This window comes from Crocuta crocuta, unplaced genomic scaffold, assembly GCF_008692635.1.
Source record: "Crocuta crocuta isolate KB4526 unplaced genomic scaffold, BGI_CrCroc_1.0 scaffold52, whole genome shotgun sequence".
NCBI classification, from domain to species: domain Eukaryota; kingdom Metazoa; phylum Chordata; class Mammalia; order Carnivora; family Hyaenidae; genus Crocuta; species Crocuta crocuta.
In genome coordinates, this window is record NW_027528617.1 from 2,668,646 (window position 1) to 2,685,331 (window position 16,686).

The 16,686-nt window shown below is 38.6% G+C and overlaps 1 protein-coding gene across 1 annotated transcript in view; it reads left to right on the forward strand.

The window, feature by feature from the left end:
• The window catches only part of ANK2 (ankyrin 2), a 221,727-nt gene that overhangs the window by 162,825 nt on the left and 42,216 nt on the right, over positions 1-16,686 (forward strand). The window contains exons 27-32 of the mRNA XM_077754996.1: positions 142-177; positions 7,452-7,676; positions 9,199-9,297; positions 10,307-10,461; positions 12,711-12,922; positions 13,464-13,668. Of these exons, the coding sequence (XP_077611122.1) occupies positions 142-177; positions 7,452-7,676; positions 9,199-9,297; positions 10,307-10,461; positions 12,711-12,922; positions 13,464-13,668 (932 nt within the window). The remainder of the gene's footprint in view (positions 1-141; positions 178-7,451; positions 7,677-9,198; positions 9,298-10,306; positions 10,462-12,710; positions 12,923-13,463; positions 13,669-16,686) is intronic.

The window sequence follows — 16,686 nt, forward strand, 5'->3', positions numbered from 1 at the left end:
TTTGTATTTCCATCTTTTTTTCAATGAATACTGTATTGGTGTATAAGTAATATATTTTGGTTGAAAGTCACTTCTGATTTCCTTCTTTATATTTCACTTTATCCATTCCTTCTCTGTGCTAAAGTATCTATTCTGTTGCAGCCGCACCTCTCCATGTCTTGATCGTGACAACAGCAGGTGAACTTCTGCATAATTCCTTCTCTGAACATGTCACCTCCTCCCCGCCCCCTTTCACCATCTCCTTCTGCATATACCCCATCTCAGGATGCTTTAGTGTGAAGATACCTAGCCAGAGAGACAGAGAGAGAGAGAGAGAGAGATTTATATTCTCCAAGTCATGGTCATTGCTGAATTCTCTTTCTCTGTGGTGAAAGGAAAGTGGGATTTTTTTTTTTCCTCCTTCGGCAAGTAGGTAGGGTAACACCACAATTAATGTAGAGCTACTGTGAGAGCCTGCTTTGGACCTGGGTCTCCACATCTCCACTTCTTTTGTGAGAAAAAGTGCTACACAGAGCTGAAGAATGTTATTTTCAGCTATTATGCAAATTGCTTGAGCTATTTTAAAGTCATATTGAAGGTTATGATTTTAAGTGTCACTTAGCAGGGTTTTTTTTTTTTTAAACTATATTCTAGGTGAACCAAAGTCTGAAGGTTTATTATTAGTGCATTTCCTTGCTAGTACTGCTTTAAGTGCAGCCTTTTGATATTTTGGAAATTGTGCTGAAGAATGATTCTAGTCAGTGTTCTAAAAAAACCTATTATTCTTTATTATTTCAATAAATTTTTTTATTTTTTCAGTGTTTTACTTATTTTTGAGAGGGGGAGAGAGACAGTGTGAGCAGGGGAGAGTCGGAGAGAGAGGGAGATACATAGCAGAATCTAAAGACAGGCTCCAGGCTCTGAGCTAGCTGTCAGCACAGAGCCCAATGTGGGGCTCGAACCCATGAACCTTAAGATCATGACCTGAGCCGAAGTCGAATACTTAACTGGCTGAGCCATCCAGATGCTCCACAATAAAGTTATTTGTAAAGATTTTATCAGACTGCTGATTGTGGTATTTTTATTGTACAGTCATCCACCGTGGTACCTCAGCTTGTCTGCAAATAAGACAATTTTTTATTTTCTGATTTCAGAATTCAAAATTTAGAATCTATCCTTTTACTTGTTCTAAAACACACAGTAAATATTCTGTTTCTATGCGTGAACATTGTGAGTGATAAATAATTGGAGATTTTTTACAAATTGAAGCCGATTTTTTTCGAAGTGATTTTCCACCAGTTTTTCAGTCTATGGAATTCAGAGAACTAGGAAGGAATGAAGGGACTTGTAGAGGAGAAATACTCTATTTTCTCCTGTGAGAAGAGAAAACTCACAATACTGTTTTTTGCCATAACCCCAGAAATCAGGTTTAACTTAAGGCCCTCTTGCTATGTATATGTGGATCACTGAAGCACCCTGATGACTTTTTTTTTTCCCCTATTATCACCCAGTAACTAACTCTGAATGCTGTAATCTCCTCCCTGTCCCCACCCCACGGTCCTGGATGAATTAAAAGTAAAACTAAGGATTAGTAACTTTTGGGGTGGAGGCTCTCGTCCTCAAATGACCAGAATCATTGTTTCCTGCTGCCTCCTCTGAAGCATGCACCTGTTTAGCTAATCAAATTGTGTATTTGCAGGCAAATCAGCTGCATAATAATGGTGGACTGCTTTTGCTTTTATTCTTTTTAAATTGTGATAACATCGTATCTCACAATTTAGAAAACTTCAAAAAGAATTTCTGTTTTGCATGATTGCTGAATTTCATTTGGAGAGTAAGATATGCAATTGAAGCTGAGTATATTCCATCATAAATTTTGTCTGTACAGTCTTCAGTCAGTGTTCAGTGCAATGTGTGTACACGTTTTCTCCAAAACTGTTCGTTGACTGTTTTAACCATACAGCAAAAGTAATATATATTTGTCGCAGTAAAAGCAGTTTATTTTCCAAATAAAAGTTCTTACAGAGTGTCTGACGTGAAACATTTCAGTAGGTCTCCTAATTTTAGTTAACAGGAAATGGTACATAGAATTTTAACACCAGTGCACCTTAGAGTTTATTTAGCTGAATTCTCCCATTTTATGGATGACAAACTTGAGAGCCATGGTTACAGCACTAATTCAAGACAGAGACAGACTTGATGATAGCTGACAGATTGGTCCAAGGAAGAGCGTGGTGATCACTCTATTCTCTTGTGCTCTGTGATAATAGCTTACTTAAACAGTGACGTTCATAAACTAATAAAAACCCCACCATCATATTAAACTGCTTTAGCAAGCTTCCAGGTTCATTTTAAATATCTGATCAAAGTTAGTTTCTCTGTTTCTTAGGCATTGTGTTACGTTCCACTATAATTCTTAAGACAATCAAAATACATAAAATCATAAGGGTGTAGGGAATGGAAAAGGATGGGAACAAGCATTTACTGACTTCTAAATGCTTTACCCACATAATCCTTGCTACACCCTCAGTGGGAATACAATTCTCCCTCATTGAAAGACAAGGCTTCAGTCTTTTTTTAAATTTCCTTTTTATGTTATTTTTGAGAGAGAGAGAAAGAGAGAGAGAGAGAGACAGTGTGAGTGGGGGAGGGAGGGGCAGAGAGAGAGGGAGACACAGAATCCGAAGCAGGCTTCAGGCTCTAAGCTGTGAGCACAGAGGCTGACGTGGGGCTTGAAATCACAAATGGCGAGATCATGACCTGAGCCGAAGTGGGACACTTAATGACCGAGCCACCCGGGTGCCCTACAACTAGGCTTCAGTCTTAAAGCTCAAAATCAGCAGGGCTGAGCTTCAGTCCATGTACTATCTCCTCTATACATATTTAATTATATGTTTTTACTTCAATTCTTCTTATCTCCAAATGTTTACAGGTATTATCTCGTCCCATTTTTAATCTACTGAAAATATGAGAAAATCCTATTTATTTAATTAACTCTAATATTTGAGCTGATTCAGCTCATGACTCATATCTTCCAAGCTTTCACTTTTTCCTGTGGTACAAAAAAAGTACATGGTCTCTTACACTCTGTTTTTCACATTGCAGAATAGCTTTACTAACTCTACTACCTATCTGAATAGTGAAACCTTTTGGTATTCTGATATTTTTAATACAAATGTTCAAATGCTTACCCAATTTTATAGTAGAAACTGTTGGGATTAAGGAGCATGTTTTTATCTAAAAGACTTTTCATTAGCACTTGAATTAATATTTCTCTTATCCCCTCTCATTTTAAGAAAAGATGTCTTTTAGTATACAATTCTGCATATTCATCTTTTTTATTATTTGGTATTCCACAGTTATGTTATTTGAGTCTGTAGAATGTAGAGTAAGTTCTGTAGACTTTTTTTCTCACTGAATTTCTATACACTTTTATTCATTCTGACTACTGATATTTAGTTCTTTCATGTCTTCTAATCTATCCATTTCTTTCTTGACCTCTTTCTGTTTTGTTTTCTTCTTAACTCTCCTGCCTCTGTCTCTCCCTCCCTCCCGCCTTTCCCCTTCCTCCTCCTCCTCCCTGGAGGCCCCCTCCCTTGCTCTCTGGCTAAAGACAATTCCCTCCCCAAAGCTTCTCACTTAAGGTTAGTCTGTGCTACTTTCTTTAGTTAGTAGAGAAAGACACAAAGCCTTGTTTTCTTTGGAAATGTAATTTTTCTTTTCTCTGAATTATGCATATTGGCACCTTAATTTCCCCAATTTGCTTTGCTCGCAGCACTTACGTATTACTTTCCAGATCTATATAAACTTAAATTTATCTACTTGTAGCTTTAGCCTTTTAAGTTCTTTTATTTTGACTTTCCAATCTTTGGTCTATCTTCATGAAATTTTCACTTCTAATAAAATTGTTGACTTTGTTATATTCAAACTCTTGATTTGTGATTACTCCCATTTTCTACTAATCATCTACCAAGGGAGATAAATATATCAAGTCTCTTATTTGGGAGCAGGAAAGGATCTATAGGAAAGTATTTAACATTGAGCATAGTTCTTCCCAACTATTTTGCTATTTTATGAGCTGAAATATCTGGGTGTAGTAATTTGAATGAGTCCTAATGGGATCGATTGTCCAGAGACCAAATAATTAAATTACCTTCACTTTTGCTGCCTTTTCGGTTTATTAGATATAAATACATACAACTCCTTACAACATGCTTTTTTTCATTCTTTCATTCATTCACTTATTCAACAATTAGTTATTGACGACCTACTATGTGCTCCATCTACATGGCGCTAGGCATTGGGACAACATAGGAAGAAATAGGAAGAACAGGGTCACTGCCAGTATGGTACTTACATGGCTCCTGTATGTGGTTTTAATTCACTTCTTATGACCAGGAAACTGAGTGATTCTGAGTAAGCAAAACCATCGTGTGAAACCCAGGGCTTAGACTGTGAGCACCTTGACAGGAGCAACTATATTTGTACTACCAGTATTCTCAGGTCCAAGCAGGGCACCTGGCACTCAGTAGGAGGGTATGCATGCTTCTCATGTGTGGAAATGGAAATTATGGAGTAAATAGAACAAAAGAGGATTTCAAAAGGAACAGTCAGTGACACAAAATCAAACATGTAGCCATGGGAACATCACAGCTAAGAATATAGCTACTTTACTTCACTTTTTTAGAAGATACACCACTAGAAGATATTTAACATGCTTTTCTAGATAGAGACATGATATAGGCCGTAAGTCATCACCGAAATAAAAATACAGTGGAAACACAATAGCATATAACATGAATGTGGAAACGTCCTAAATGCTTTTACAGGTACAAATAATATTCAAGACTGATAATATTAATTGGATGTATTGTAATAAGTTTTTATGAGTTTGAGTCACTGTTCTATTCATCAGTGGTGACAGTAATCAGAAGACAAAAAAAGAGAAAGTAGAGAAAGTCAGAAATATTGCAATGTATTTGAAACATTTGGGATATTTCAACTACTAGTTGAAACTTCGTAGTATTCTCTTGTTTTTATAAAAATTGACATAAATATCATTGTCAAATAGAAATAAAATGGAGAAAAAAAACTTTTGTATTCATCTGGAAGTGTTACCAGTTTTTCTTTAACTTTTTTAAAAAAATATTTATTTGGAGAGAGAGTGAGCACAGGTGGGGGATGTGCAGAGAGAGAGAGGGAGAGAGAGATTCTAAGCAGGCTCCACACTGTCAGCACAGAGCCCGAGAGGGGGGCCCGATTCCAGGACTGTGAGATCATGACCCAAGCCAAAATCAAAAGAGTCAGACACTCATCTCAGTGAGCCACCCAGGCACCCTGAAGTATTACCAGTTTTTCATCCTTTTGAGCTACAGTACATTTTCAGAAACAAATAGAGAAGGATTATTTTTAAGAATTCATCTTTAGACAAGTAGTAAGAAAAGCAGCCAAACATTTTTGCGTTATGCCTTGATAAAGCCCAGAAACATCCATTTTGAGTACTGAACAATTGATGATGCTCCCCAGGTTTGCCCTGCACTAAAAACTTAGGGGGCTGGGTGTGAATCTTAGTTCCAGGCTGGCTCCTGCATGTGGGAAGCACAGTGACCGCTCCTCTCATGGTCTCATCCTGCATGACGGGCTTCAGACAGGCACTCCAGGCTCCTTTGCATCCATTTTTATTACTAGCAACAGGATTTCTGTTTAATGGCATGCTTCATGAGTTCTGTGTTCTGCTATGAAGAAGATGCTAACATATTTCCATCACTTGTCTAAAAATAACATCAATGTATTGTGTTTCTATCCTATGACTTACATTCATGACATCTCTTTCAAATGTTTTAAGTGTCGTTATGGATGCAATATTTGGATATGGAGAATCTGATGTAATTCTGTGCTCATTAAGCTCTAAGTAGATCCATCATACACCTGTATGTTGTTTTCCTTTTTTTTTTTTTTTTTTTTGGTATATGAAATCTTGCAAATGCGATGAAAATTAGGCAAGATAGTAATGTAATCTGTATAACGGTGTACACGCTCTTTGTGTCTCTGTGTATATGTGTGCAACAGTCAGATTGCCTGGTTTAATTTTTTGCTCCTTAATGAAGCGAGTGCCTCCAAGATTTTAATGAATGTTAGGAATATCAGGGTGACAAGCACTCACCCTAGCTGTAGCAGGATCCCTCATGACCATCCCACAGGAAACAACTTCCAGGTTAGAACTGATCCTTTATCTTGGGGTACACTTAAGCAGAATCACTTGGATTATAGTTCTTTTATTCAGGAACAACTCATTTGGCAGAAAAGGAGCAAAAATAAAAGGAATAGAAGCCTTTACATTTTTAAATTATTAGCTGTGATTTTCCACACACAGCTTACTATACTTTGGGGAAAATTATGATGCACAGATCTTTTCCAGTAACACGAGGCCAGGGTTTCCCACTTGAAAACACAGAGTAGAGGGGATTTATAATCTTATTGCCTGCCCACCTCGTCTTTGCTAACAGTTACAATGGTATGGCAGAGAGATTCCTACTTTAGAACTGAAAAGGTGCATGTGAACCAGTAAACTCGTCCTATCCAAAACACTTAGTTTTTTGTTTTCTTCTCCTTTAGAATGCAGTAAGTTTAAAACCTGCGTTCTGGGTAAGATAATATTAGAGCAGGATGCATGTACATGGGTTTGATCTTGGGAGAAGCCCTGTGAATCTTTTTTTTTTTAATCCTAGAATTACATTAAAGTAGGGTGGACAAGATGCAATTTTGAAAAGTCAGGTTGAATTAACTTAGAAAAACTATAATTTGTTACCTATCTATCTATCTATCTATCTATTTATTTATTTATTTATAGAGGGCATGCAGGGGAAGGACAGAGAGAGAGAGAGAGAGAGAGAGAGAGAGAGAGAGAGAATTCCAAGCAGGCTCTGCAGTTAGCACAGAGCCTGACATGGGGCTCGGACTCGTGAACCGTGAGATCATAACCTGAGCCGAAATAGAGAGTTGGATGCTGAGCCACCTGAGCCACCCAGGTGCCCCAAATCTACAATTTGTTTTTTTTCTCTATCCTTAAATTATTTTAGTATGTGGATTTTAAAGATATGCCTAGAAAGAAGAAGTCTTTGCATCTATACCACAAGAAGACCCATTCGTGTTCATTATATAATTTAATTCCACTTTCTTTCTAAATCAGTTGGACAGATTTTGATTTATAGTTTGTGTTTAATATCAGTATTATCAACAAAAGTTAGAATTCTTTAGTTATAGATGAAAATAATACAGGAACTAAAACAACGACAAAACAGAAATAAAGGCACTGGCTTAAAGTAAAATAACTTCTAAGGACAAGTATTTTGCCACCATGCAAAAAAATAAAAATGAGAACAAAGCTTTATGGGAAAGAATTAACTCAACAAAGCTTGCTTGTCTGCTTCCAGTATTTCAAAACACAGCTAATCTTCTATTTTAATTTTTAGTTTCCTGGTTAGTTTTATGGTGGATGCCCGAGGTGGTGCGATGCGAGGGTGCAGACACAATGGGCTCCGTATCATTATTCCACCTCGGAAATGTACTGCCCCAACTCGAGTCACCTGCCGTCTGGTCAAACGTCATAGACTGGCGACAATGCCTCCAATGGTGGAAGGAGAAGGCCTGGCCAGTCGCCTGATCGAAGTCGGACCTTCTGGTGCTCAGTTCCTTGGGTAAGGGTTTCTGATAATCCTCCCACTTAGTCACGGATGAGCTTGTGTCCTCTACATGAAATCACTAGGATGGAATGGAAAAAGGTACGTCAAAACGTCGTGAAAGAAGATTGGTCCCATGAATTTTTTTCTTTTAAACTTGGAAGTAGCACCTCCATGCTTGACTCCAATTACATGCCTCTTATTTTAAGGCATTAATGATTCAACATTCAGGCGAATTATTATCCTTTCTCTCTGGATGTGACCATAATCGCTAGACTCCCAATGTGAATAATCATGTTTTAGCTGATGGTAGGTATTTTTTTTTTTTTCATCTGAGAGTCACTTGGTCAAATCATAATGAAAAAATACTGCTCTCTTCCAAACATAAATTTAAAGTCTTGCCTAGTTATGAAACGGAACGATTACCTTTGGAAAGCGGTGTTGTCTTTATGTAAGAATATCCAAAATTTTACTCTATGTGATTTGTCTTTTCTGTTATCAAAATTGCTACCTTGAGTCTTAAAATTACACTGGGAGTCTCTTTAGATGTAGTTTTTGTCAAGATGACAAAATCAAGACTAACTTCTGCAGTGCTCATTTTGGCAATTTCTAGCAGAAGGGAGCATTTCTTCTTTCTTCTGTTGATACGGCTGCTGTTACATTAAGTGGAATCGCAATATGCCAAAAAATGAGTAGCTGCCCCTGAAAACTGACAAAAGGATGGCGTTTTGGAGGGGGACAAGTTTCAAAATATTTTGAAACAAGTCAATTTTATTTAAGTCCTGTCATGTCAAGTCGTCGTGCTCAGAAATTGAGAGAAAATTCTATTAGTCACAAACTCTTTGCTTTGCCAATGTCATTTTGGGGAGAAGATTTGCTTTAGAACTCAGAGAACGTTCTAAAGCCTTGTAATTTGGAGCAAACTGTTAGGGGTTGCTGCAAATTATGTTTACGCCTAAAAACGGCTGTCTGTATTTCCCCATTCTAGAAACTACCTCCCACGTCCTCCTAAATGACCAGAGATTTAGAAGGCGCCTGTGAAGTTCTGGGTTGCATCAGAAAATGCCCGTATGGTTGGAATAATTCCCCAATGATCCCTTTCCTATTCTGTACCAGGCCCTCTTCCCTCCCTCATGCTCAGGTAGTTTTAGGCTTTTTAATAAGCTTCACATCTGTTGAGGAATATCCATGAAAACATCTGGCCTCTATCCAGAAGTCAGAGTTTTTATTATATTCCCAACAGCCATGTCTTTCCTGTGGAGCATATTTTTTTGTCGTTGTTTATTTTTTGGCTCGTGCCCTGGCAGTGAACCTAAACAGGGTCAGATCCAGCACCCAAGTGTCTCCTTCCACGTGCCTCCATTGTCCACTCTGGGTCTCCTTTCCTTGCTCTTTGTGATCAATGGAGGGGGCAGAACCAAACGCAGTGTGAAACCAAACTTCACCCTGTTGATCAGCTGGCGACGCTGGGGTTCTGTGGAAAACAATACCTGAAGCTTACTTATGTTCTTTCTTTCACTGCTGCTTTGGATGTACTCAGTAAACTTCACCTGCCAACGGCCCCTCCCCCACTTAATGAGGGAGAAAGTTTGGTCAGCCGCATCCTTCAGCTGGGGCCTCCTGGAACCAAATTCCTTGGGTAGGAGTGACTTAAAACAAATTGATGGCTGCTGGCCCCCATTCTTCTCCTCCTTCTGCAATATGATTTCTCTTTTTGTCATTGTGCCCATGATGTGTCCCTCCCTATGATTTAAATTCTGTATAACCTATCTTTAGTGGACCATTTCTGACCCTTGTGGTATGTGACTTTTATTTTTGAGTGATGTTTTTATACCTTTTCCCTTAAAGTGCTGTGACCTTCATTTTCGTTTAAAGCATGAGATCTGCCTAGTTGTACTATGTGCTAGTTACAGTGTTGTTATGACGAATCTGAAGTCTGTATCAAAGCAACCTGGACTGAAAAGCCAAAGCCTCCATAAATTTTGAGAGTGAACGCGACCTGAAAACATCAGGGCAGTGCATGTTCTGGATCCTGAATATAATAGGCATGGGACACAAATGGGCTGCCTAGTGAGGTGCTCAGTTAGGGGCACCCTGTGTACACATGCCTATTTATTGTTCCCTTGAATGAAAAAAATATACGTATAAGCAAAAACCATGAGTGCATGTCTTTAGTTCCCAAGTAGTTAACTTTTCTGACATCTTTTCATTTACAACATATCAACTTATGCAACACATGAGCCATTTTCCTTCTGAAACCATTTTGTCATTTGCACCTTGTAGAAACCGTTTTTAGGAGATTGGCACACCTCATGGAAATGCATGTACATTTCTTTTGGTTAAATGTGTTATATTTATCAAAGGAGAAGTTCCAGAATGCCACATGCACTCGCAGGGCAACATTATTTGGCTTAAGGTAGCAGCATGTCCCTAAGGGATTGGTGCCCCCCCCTTCCCCCCCCCCCCCCCAGGGAGAGTGCTACTGTGTGACCATCCGCTAGCCCATGGGCTCCGGAGGAGAGCCCGCTCTGCCCCTGCCCCGAGAAAGAGAACAATTCCAGGTCACTTTGCAACAGACAGAGTCAAGGTGCTTGTCTTGATGTCAGCCAACTCTTGTCCACACTGAGTGTTCTGCCTTACTATGTCAGGCCTGTGATCGTGGAGATCCCTCATTTTGCTGCCCTTCGAGGAAAGGAGAGGGAGCTGGTGGTCCTGCGCAGCGAGAACGGGGACAGCTGGAAAGAGCATTACTGCGAATACACTGAAGATGAATTGAATGAAATCCTTAATGGCATGGATGAAGGTACTTCATGTTAAGGGCTTTAAAAGAATTCTAAAGTGGAAGCATTAAAATGGTATATTTCTTTCTTATGACCTAGGGATGTGGGGGGAGGGGAGATGGGTTTGGGTTTGTTCCTTGTGTTATTTTACCACAGCAAGTATTTGGGACGTTCCAGGGTTGCACAATGTACTTGCCGGGTCTTACCTCTGTTATATTCAGGAAGATAAAATCCTTTCAGCAGTAAATATCTCATTTGTAAGGAAATAGAGCACATCTCCATCCTTATCCAAACCTAAAACACAACACGGAATAGATATTGTTTCTTCATTACAAAATGAACTGATCCTGGATAATGAATCCATGATTTTCTAAAATGCCTAACAGGAAAACTTAGATATTTAAGACATTGATAAAAGTGGTAAGCTTTTTTGTTGGAAAACTTACATAGACCCATAACTAGTGTATTACAGGATAATATGATTACTTTTGAACTTTCTATTATTAAGAAGGAAAATTAAGTTCACTCAAACTTCTACATGTATTTCAAACAGGGAGTTAGCCAGGGTAGAATCTCATATACACACCTACATATATAGTTAAGGAATTTATTTTTTCGTTAGGGCTTTGAGCTCTGTAAATCCCAAATCTATCTTGGGCCATTTAGCCACAGGTTGAAATAGCTCCGTGTGACTGGAGGTAAATGGGCTCATTCTCTGGCCTCCTTCGCTTGCACAAATACACAGGATGCCAGTCCTAATCCAGAAGACGTGTTCCACTTTAAGTAACCACACGAACAGGGCAATTTCTTTGCCCAACTTCCAAGAGCATACCAAATTTTGAGCAGAACTGGACACACGCACTGTTTATAATTTGTAGCTTCGGGTATGGCTCATGGATAGTAAGCATAGCCTGACAGCAGTTACTTTAGTATTTCTTTCTGCATGCTGCTGGGGTAGAAAGAATAGAGGCCAGCCTTACCCTATCTAAGATGTGGTTGGAGAAAGAAATGGTGCCCTTTGCATGCATAGGTTAGTATCTTCCAAGCAAGGCAAAAAGCTCAGGATTCTTACTGATAAAGCTTGTTCCATGCAATATTTAGCTGTTTTCTGCTCCTTGGAACCACCTCTTTTGCCTGCATTTATAAGGTTTAGGTTATTTTCTTCTGACATATTTCCTTGTCATTAATACTGCCACGAGCATTGCCATCTTGTCCTTGAAATGAGGACTTGTTTAATACTCTATATGTGTATAAGGCTTGTTTTAAAACAAAGAATGAGATTTTTGTATTTTTTTGCTCTCTGTGTTTGGAAATGCATTCTTTTGTAAGTATATGCTAGTGTTTACCAGTCTATCAGCTTTCAGTAATGTATGATTAGATCCTGGGACTTCTGGCTTTTGCTGTCTAGTCATATTCAATAGTCAAGAAAAAAACATAATGGCTGTTCCTGCCTCTATAATAGATTGCAAATGATTTCCAAAAATAAACAACTTTCCATAATCTCTGAAAATTCAGTGATCCCCTTAATGCAAATTTTCTGCATTTTAAACCAGTCTGGGTTTGGTGTTGCCCTACATAGCTATACTAATGCAATTTAAAAAGAGCCCTTTATCCTGTCTTCCTAATAGTAGATGATATGTTTGGTAAGTTAATGGTTTCAGGGGAATTTTGAAGCCCTGAATTTGTTATCACTGATTTTTTTTTATACCTGAGTATTTCAGAGACAACCATGTCAGTAGGATAAACACACACACACACACACACACACACACACACACACCTCTTACCCTTACAAGATAGATTTTATTCCCTCACAGATGCCTTGAGAACTGAAAGGGCCATCGTCCTTGTTAAAATCACAGGAACTGCTTTTTGAGCTAACTTTGAAATTCGCAAAGAAAAGGAGTCCACAAACAATTTCTTCTCTTTCACGTGAACCAAGAATAGAACAGGTTCATTTCCATTCCAGGTTTGCCCTCAAAACCCCTCATTTACAAAGGCAGTCCTGCAGCTCTGTATCTGGAGCTGGCGAACTAGTTTCCACAGAGAACTAAAACATGAGGACTAAATGCCGATAGGTCTTAAGAGACTGCAGGGTTTCTTCTAGTGTTATTAGGTTAGATAGTCTTGCTTTTTAAAATGTCCTATTATTTTTTTAAAAAAAGGCATCTTGCTGCCACATTAGTTTACTATGAACTCTGCCAAGGAGTTTGCTAGAATGCTTTTGGAAGGAAATCTTTGCCCTCTGAAGATGGGTCATTTCTTGTCTCAGTGCTGGATAGCCCGGAAGACCTAGAAAAGAAGCGGATCTGCCGTATCATCACCCGCGACTTCCCGCAGTACTTTGCAGTGGTGTCTCGCATCAAACAGGACAGCAATCTGATTGGCCCCGAGGGAGGCGTGCTGAGCAGCACAGTGGTGCCCCAGGTACAGGCCGTCTTCCCAGAGGGGGCGCTCACCAAGAGGATCCGTGTAGGCCTACAGGTATGTCTACATTGGATACACATTAATCTAACATGGATTTTTATTCTAGTGATTGAAAATCAGCTTTTCAAATGGGAAATGCAGTAAAACCTTGGATTGCAAGTAACTTGGTGAGCAAACCTTTCCAATAAATTTTAACTTGATAAACTAGCAGTGTCTTGTAATACGAGTAGTACATGATGCTGCATATCACCTGATCACACCTAGGCCAATGGTCCTTGAAATTCACTTTGATATACGAGTGCTTTAGATTGCAAGCATGTTTCTGGAATGAATTATGCTCACAAACCAAGGTTTTACTGTAAATGGTTAACGAGTCAAATTATCCCCAGGTGTGCAAAGGCTGCCATTAGAGATTATAGGTCTCATAAAGTTTTATATGAGTGCTTAGTACTAAACTTAAAGATTATCATGTTTGAAGTCACCAAACTGATTTGCGAACTAAAAAGTAATGTATTGAGAAACTTATATTTATGTCAAAGAAATTTGACAGTATATATAATGATATATCGTTTATTTTAATTTTTTTTTCTTTCAAAAGGCTCAGCCTATGCACAGTGAGCTGGTTAAGAAGATTCTAGGCAACAAAGCAACCTTCAGCCCTATAGTCACTTTGGAACCTAGAAGAAGAAAATTCCACAAGCCAATTACCATGACCATTCCTGTCCCCAAAGCTTCAAGTGATGTCATGTTGAATGGTTTTGGGGGAGATGCACCAACCTTAAGATTACTATGCAGCATAACAGGTGAGTCAAATATGACCATGCTGGTAGAAAGTTCCAAAAGAAGAAACCTAGATCATTGTAAATATTCTCTACCTTTGCTGTAAGATACCTGTGCGGTTATAGGCATTAATTCAGGAAAAGCATTCTAATTAATTAGGGAAATTTAAGCCGAAAGGAAATGAACTTATATTTATTACATATAACTTGTTCGCCAACCTATTAGACATTTCATATGCATTGTCATTGTAACCTTCACAGAGGCCCTCTAAGGACATGTTAAACCTGTTTACTCAAAAGGAAGCCAAGGCTGAGGGAAGTTCTATAACTTATCTGAGATCATGACATACATATTTGGCAGAGTTGATATTCAAACCCAAATGTATATACCTCCAACCCCAAGTTTTAAGCCTTCATTGAAGACTTCCTCTTACATCTATTGAAAAACAAATAGCATCTTGAATAATTATACCTAGTAGTTCAAACTTCTGTCTAGGCATTGGTTTGTCTTTATCGTTGATGGGTTGCACTAAGCTTAGAAAAACAAAGTACAGGTTTTTAATGATTAACTGAATTTTGGCCTTTTCAATGGGAAGTTGTAGATTCAGATGACTACCATACTCCCGAAAGACATTCCCAGAATATTGGTGTTCTCTGCTCAAAATACCACCACCACTGGGTGAGAGAAAAAAATCCACATAAATATGTGTTAGGACTCATAATTTGATTGATAATTTCCCTATTTAACATAACTACATGGTATTGGCATTCGGTAAATATTTATACTATTGCCAATAGGAATAATAACCATCCTTGGTTGTCTAGGTATTGCTAGAATTTTTTTTCACTCTCCTCCATATTGAAAGGAATATTCATTCTTTTTTAAAAAAAATTTTAATGTTTTATTTATTTCTGAGAAAGAGAGACATAGACAGAGACAGAGACAGGCAGACATAGCGTGAGCAGGGAAGGGTCAGAGAGAGAGAGGGAGATACAGAATCTGAAACAGTTTCAGGCTCTGAGCTAGCTGTCAGCACAGAGCCCGACGCAGGGCTTGAACCCACGAACCGTGAGATCATGACCTGAGCCGAAGTCAGATGCTTAGCCGACTGAGCCACCCAGGCACCCCAGGAATGTTCATTCTTATTTTGTTCTTTTAATTCTCCCTTCTAATTAGTGTTTTTTCTCTACTTATGACAGAAAACCATTGAGGCTTTACCCCATAAGTTTAATAATATGACAGAATTTTGAAATACAAAGGCTATAATGAGTATAGAAGGACATCCTCCTTCACGTATTACTTCTTTCCTAATTACCCATTTCTGGTTGTCACCCAGCCTTCCTGGGTGTCATTCTCATACCTTTTGTTCCATGGGTATACAGTTAGCCCCTCTATTAAATGTGCAACATTCATGGCATGGTAGCAAAAGTACTAAGACTGAAAAGTGTCTGTGGCACACCCTGTCCTTATACATGATCTGGTGAAGATTCCACCTTGGCCTGGGGGTCACCTGATCTATTTATTCAGATGGGTTCGTAGTAAAGTTTCTTTTTTTTTAATTTTTAAAAGAATTTTTTTAATGTTTGTTTATTTTTGAGAGACAGACAGACATACAGAGTGAGAGTGAAGGAGGGACAGAGAGAGAGGGAGACCCAGAATCTGAGGCAGGCTCCAGGCTCTGAGCTGTCTGCACAGAGCCTGATACAGGCTCAAACCCACAAACTGTGAGATCATGACCTGAGCTGAAGTCAGATGCTTAACTGACTGAGCCACCCAGGTGCCCCTGTATTAAACAGTTTCTTAAATGTATTTGTTAATTAAAATATATGTTAACCAAAATGTTTAGAGTTTTGTGTTTTGCTCGTTATGTGCTTCTGCTGAGAATTAATATTTTAGAGGCCTACAAGGATAAGGTTCCATGAATTTTCTTTGATAACTCACTTCCTTCTTTAAGAAATTTTAGAGTCACAATTTTTCTTCCTCTCAAACATACATTCCTCCTGCAGCTCTTTAAGACTCTTTCATCCTTATCTATGCCAACTTAGTTTTCCAGTAGAATGACAGTTCACGTCAGCCTCCATGGTGACTTTTCTATCTATAAGAGGCCATTCTTTAGCATTCATTCATTTGTCCACTCACCTTGAAGTATTTATTGTGCTCTTAATATCTTCCAAGCTTTTTATTTCCAGCCTTTAAACACAAATTGAGAATAATTTTTTTTAATTTGTTTATTTATTTATTTAAATTTTTTAAAAATTTATTTCTAGGAGAGAGAGAGAGAGACAGCATGAGCAGGGGAGAGTCAGAGAGGGAGGGAGATACAGACTCTGAAATAGGCTCCAGTCTCTGAGCTGGCAGTCAGCACAGAGCCCGACGCGGGGCTCGAACCCACGAACCGCGAGATCATGACCTAAGTGAAAGTCGGACGCTTAACCGACTAAGCCACCCAGGCACCCCTGTTTGTTTATTTTTGAGAGAGAGAGAGAGAGAGAGAGAAAATGCAAGCAGGGGAGGGATGCAGAGAGAGAGAATCCAAAGCAGGGCTCGAACTCACAAACTGTGAGATCATTACCTGAGCTGAAATCAAGAGTTGGATGCTTAACCAACTAAGCCACCCAGGCTCCCCAAGTAATTTTATTTCTTCAAATTAATTGCATAAAATATGAAGTTCAGGGATAAAAGAACATTTGGATTTTTTATTATTTTAACAAAGTATTCAGCTCTTTGGTTGATCAGAGTGTCTTTTAAGATGATCAACTGCTACAATTTAAAATATCTTCAGAGCCTAGCAATTACAATAAAAGCTTAAGAATATCAGTCGGATCTTAATTATAGAAAACAAACTGAGTGTTGATGGAGGGAGGAGGATAGGGGATAGGCTGTACCTGTTGTGACAAGCACTGGATGTTATACATACATATATATATAAGCAATATATTTAAGCGATAAATATACACATATATACATATGTATGTAAGTGATATATAAGTAAGCGATAAATCACTAAGTCCTGTTCCTAAAACTAATATTGTGTACATGTT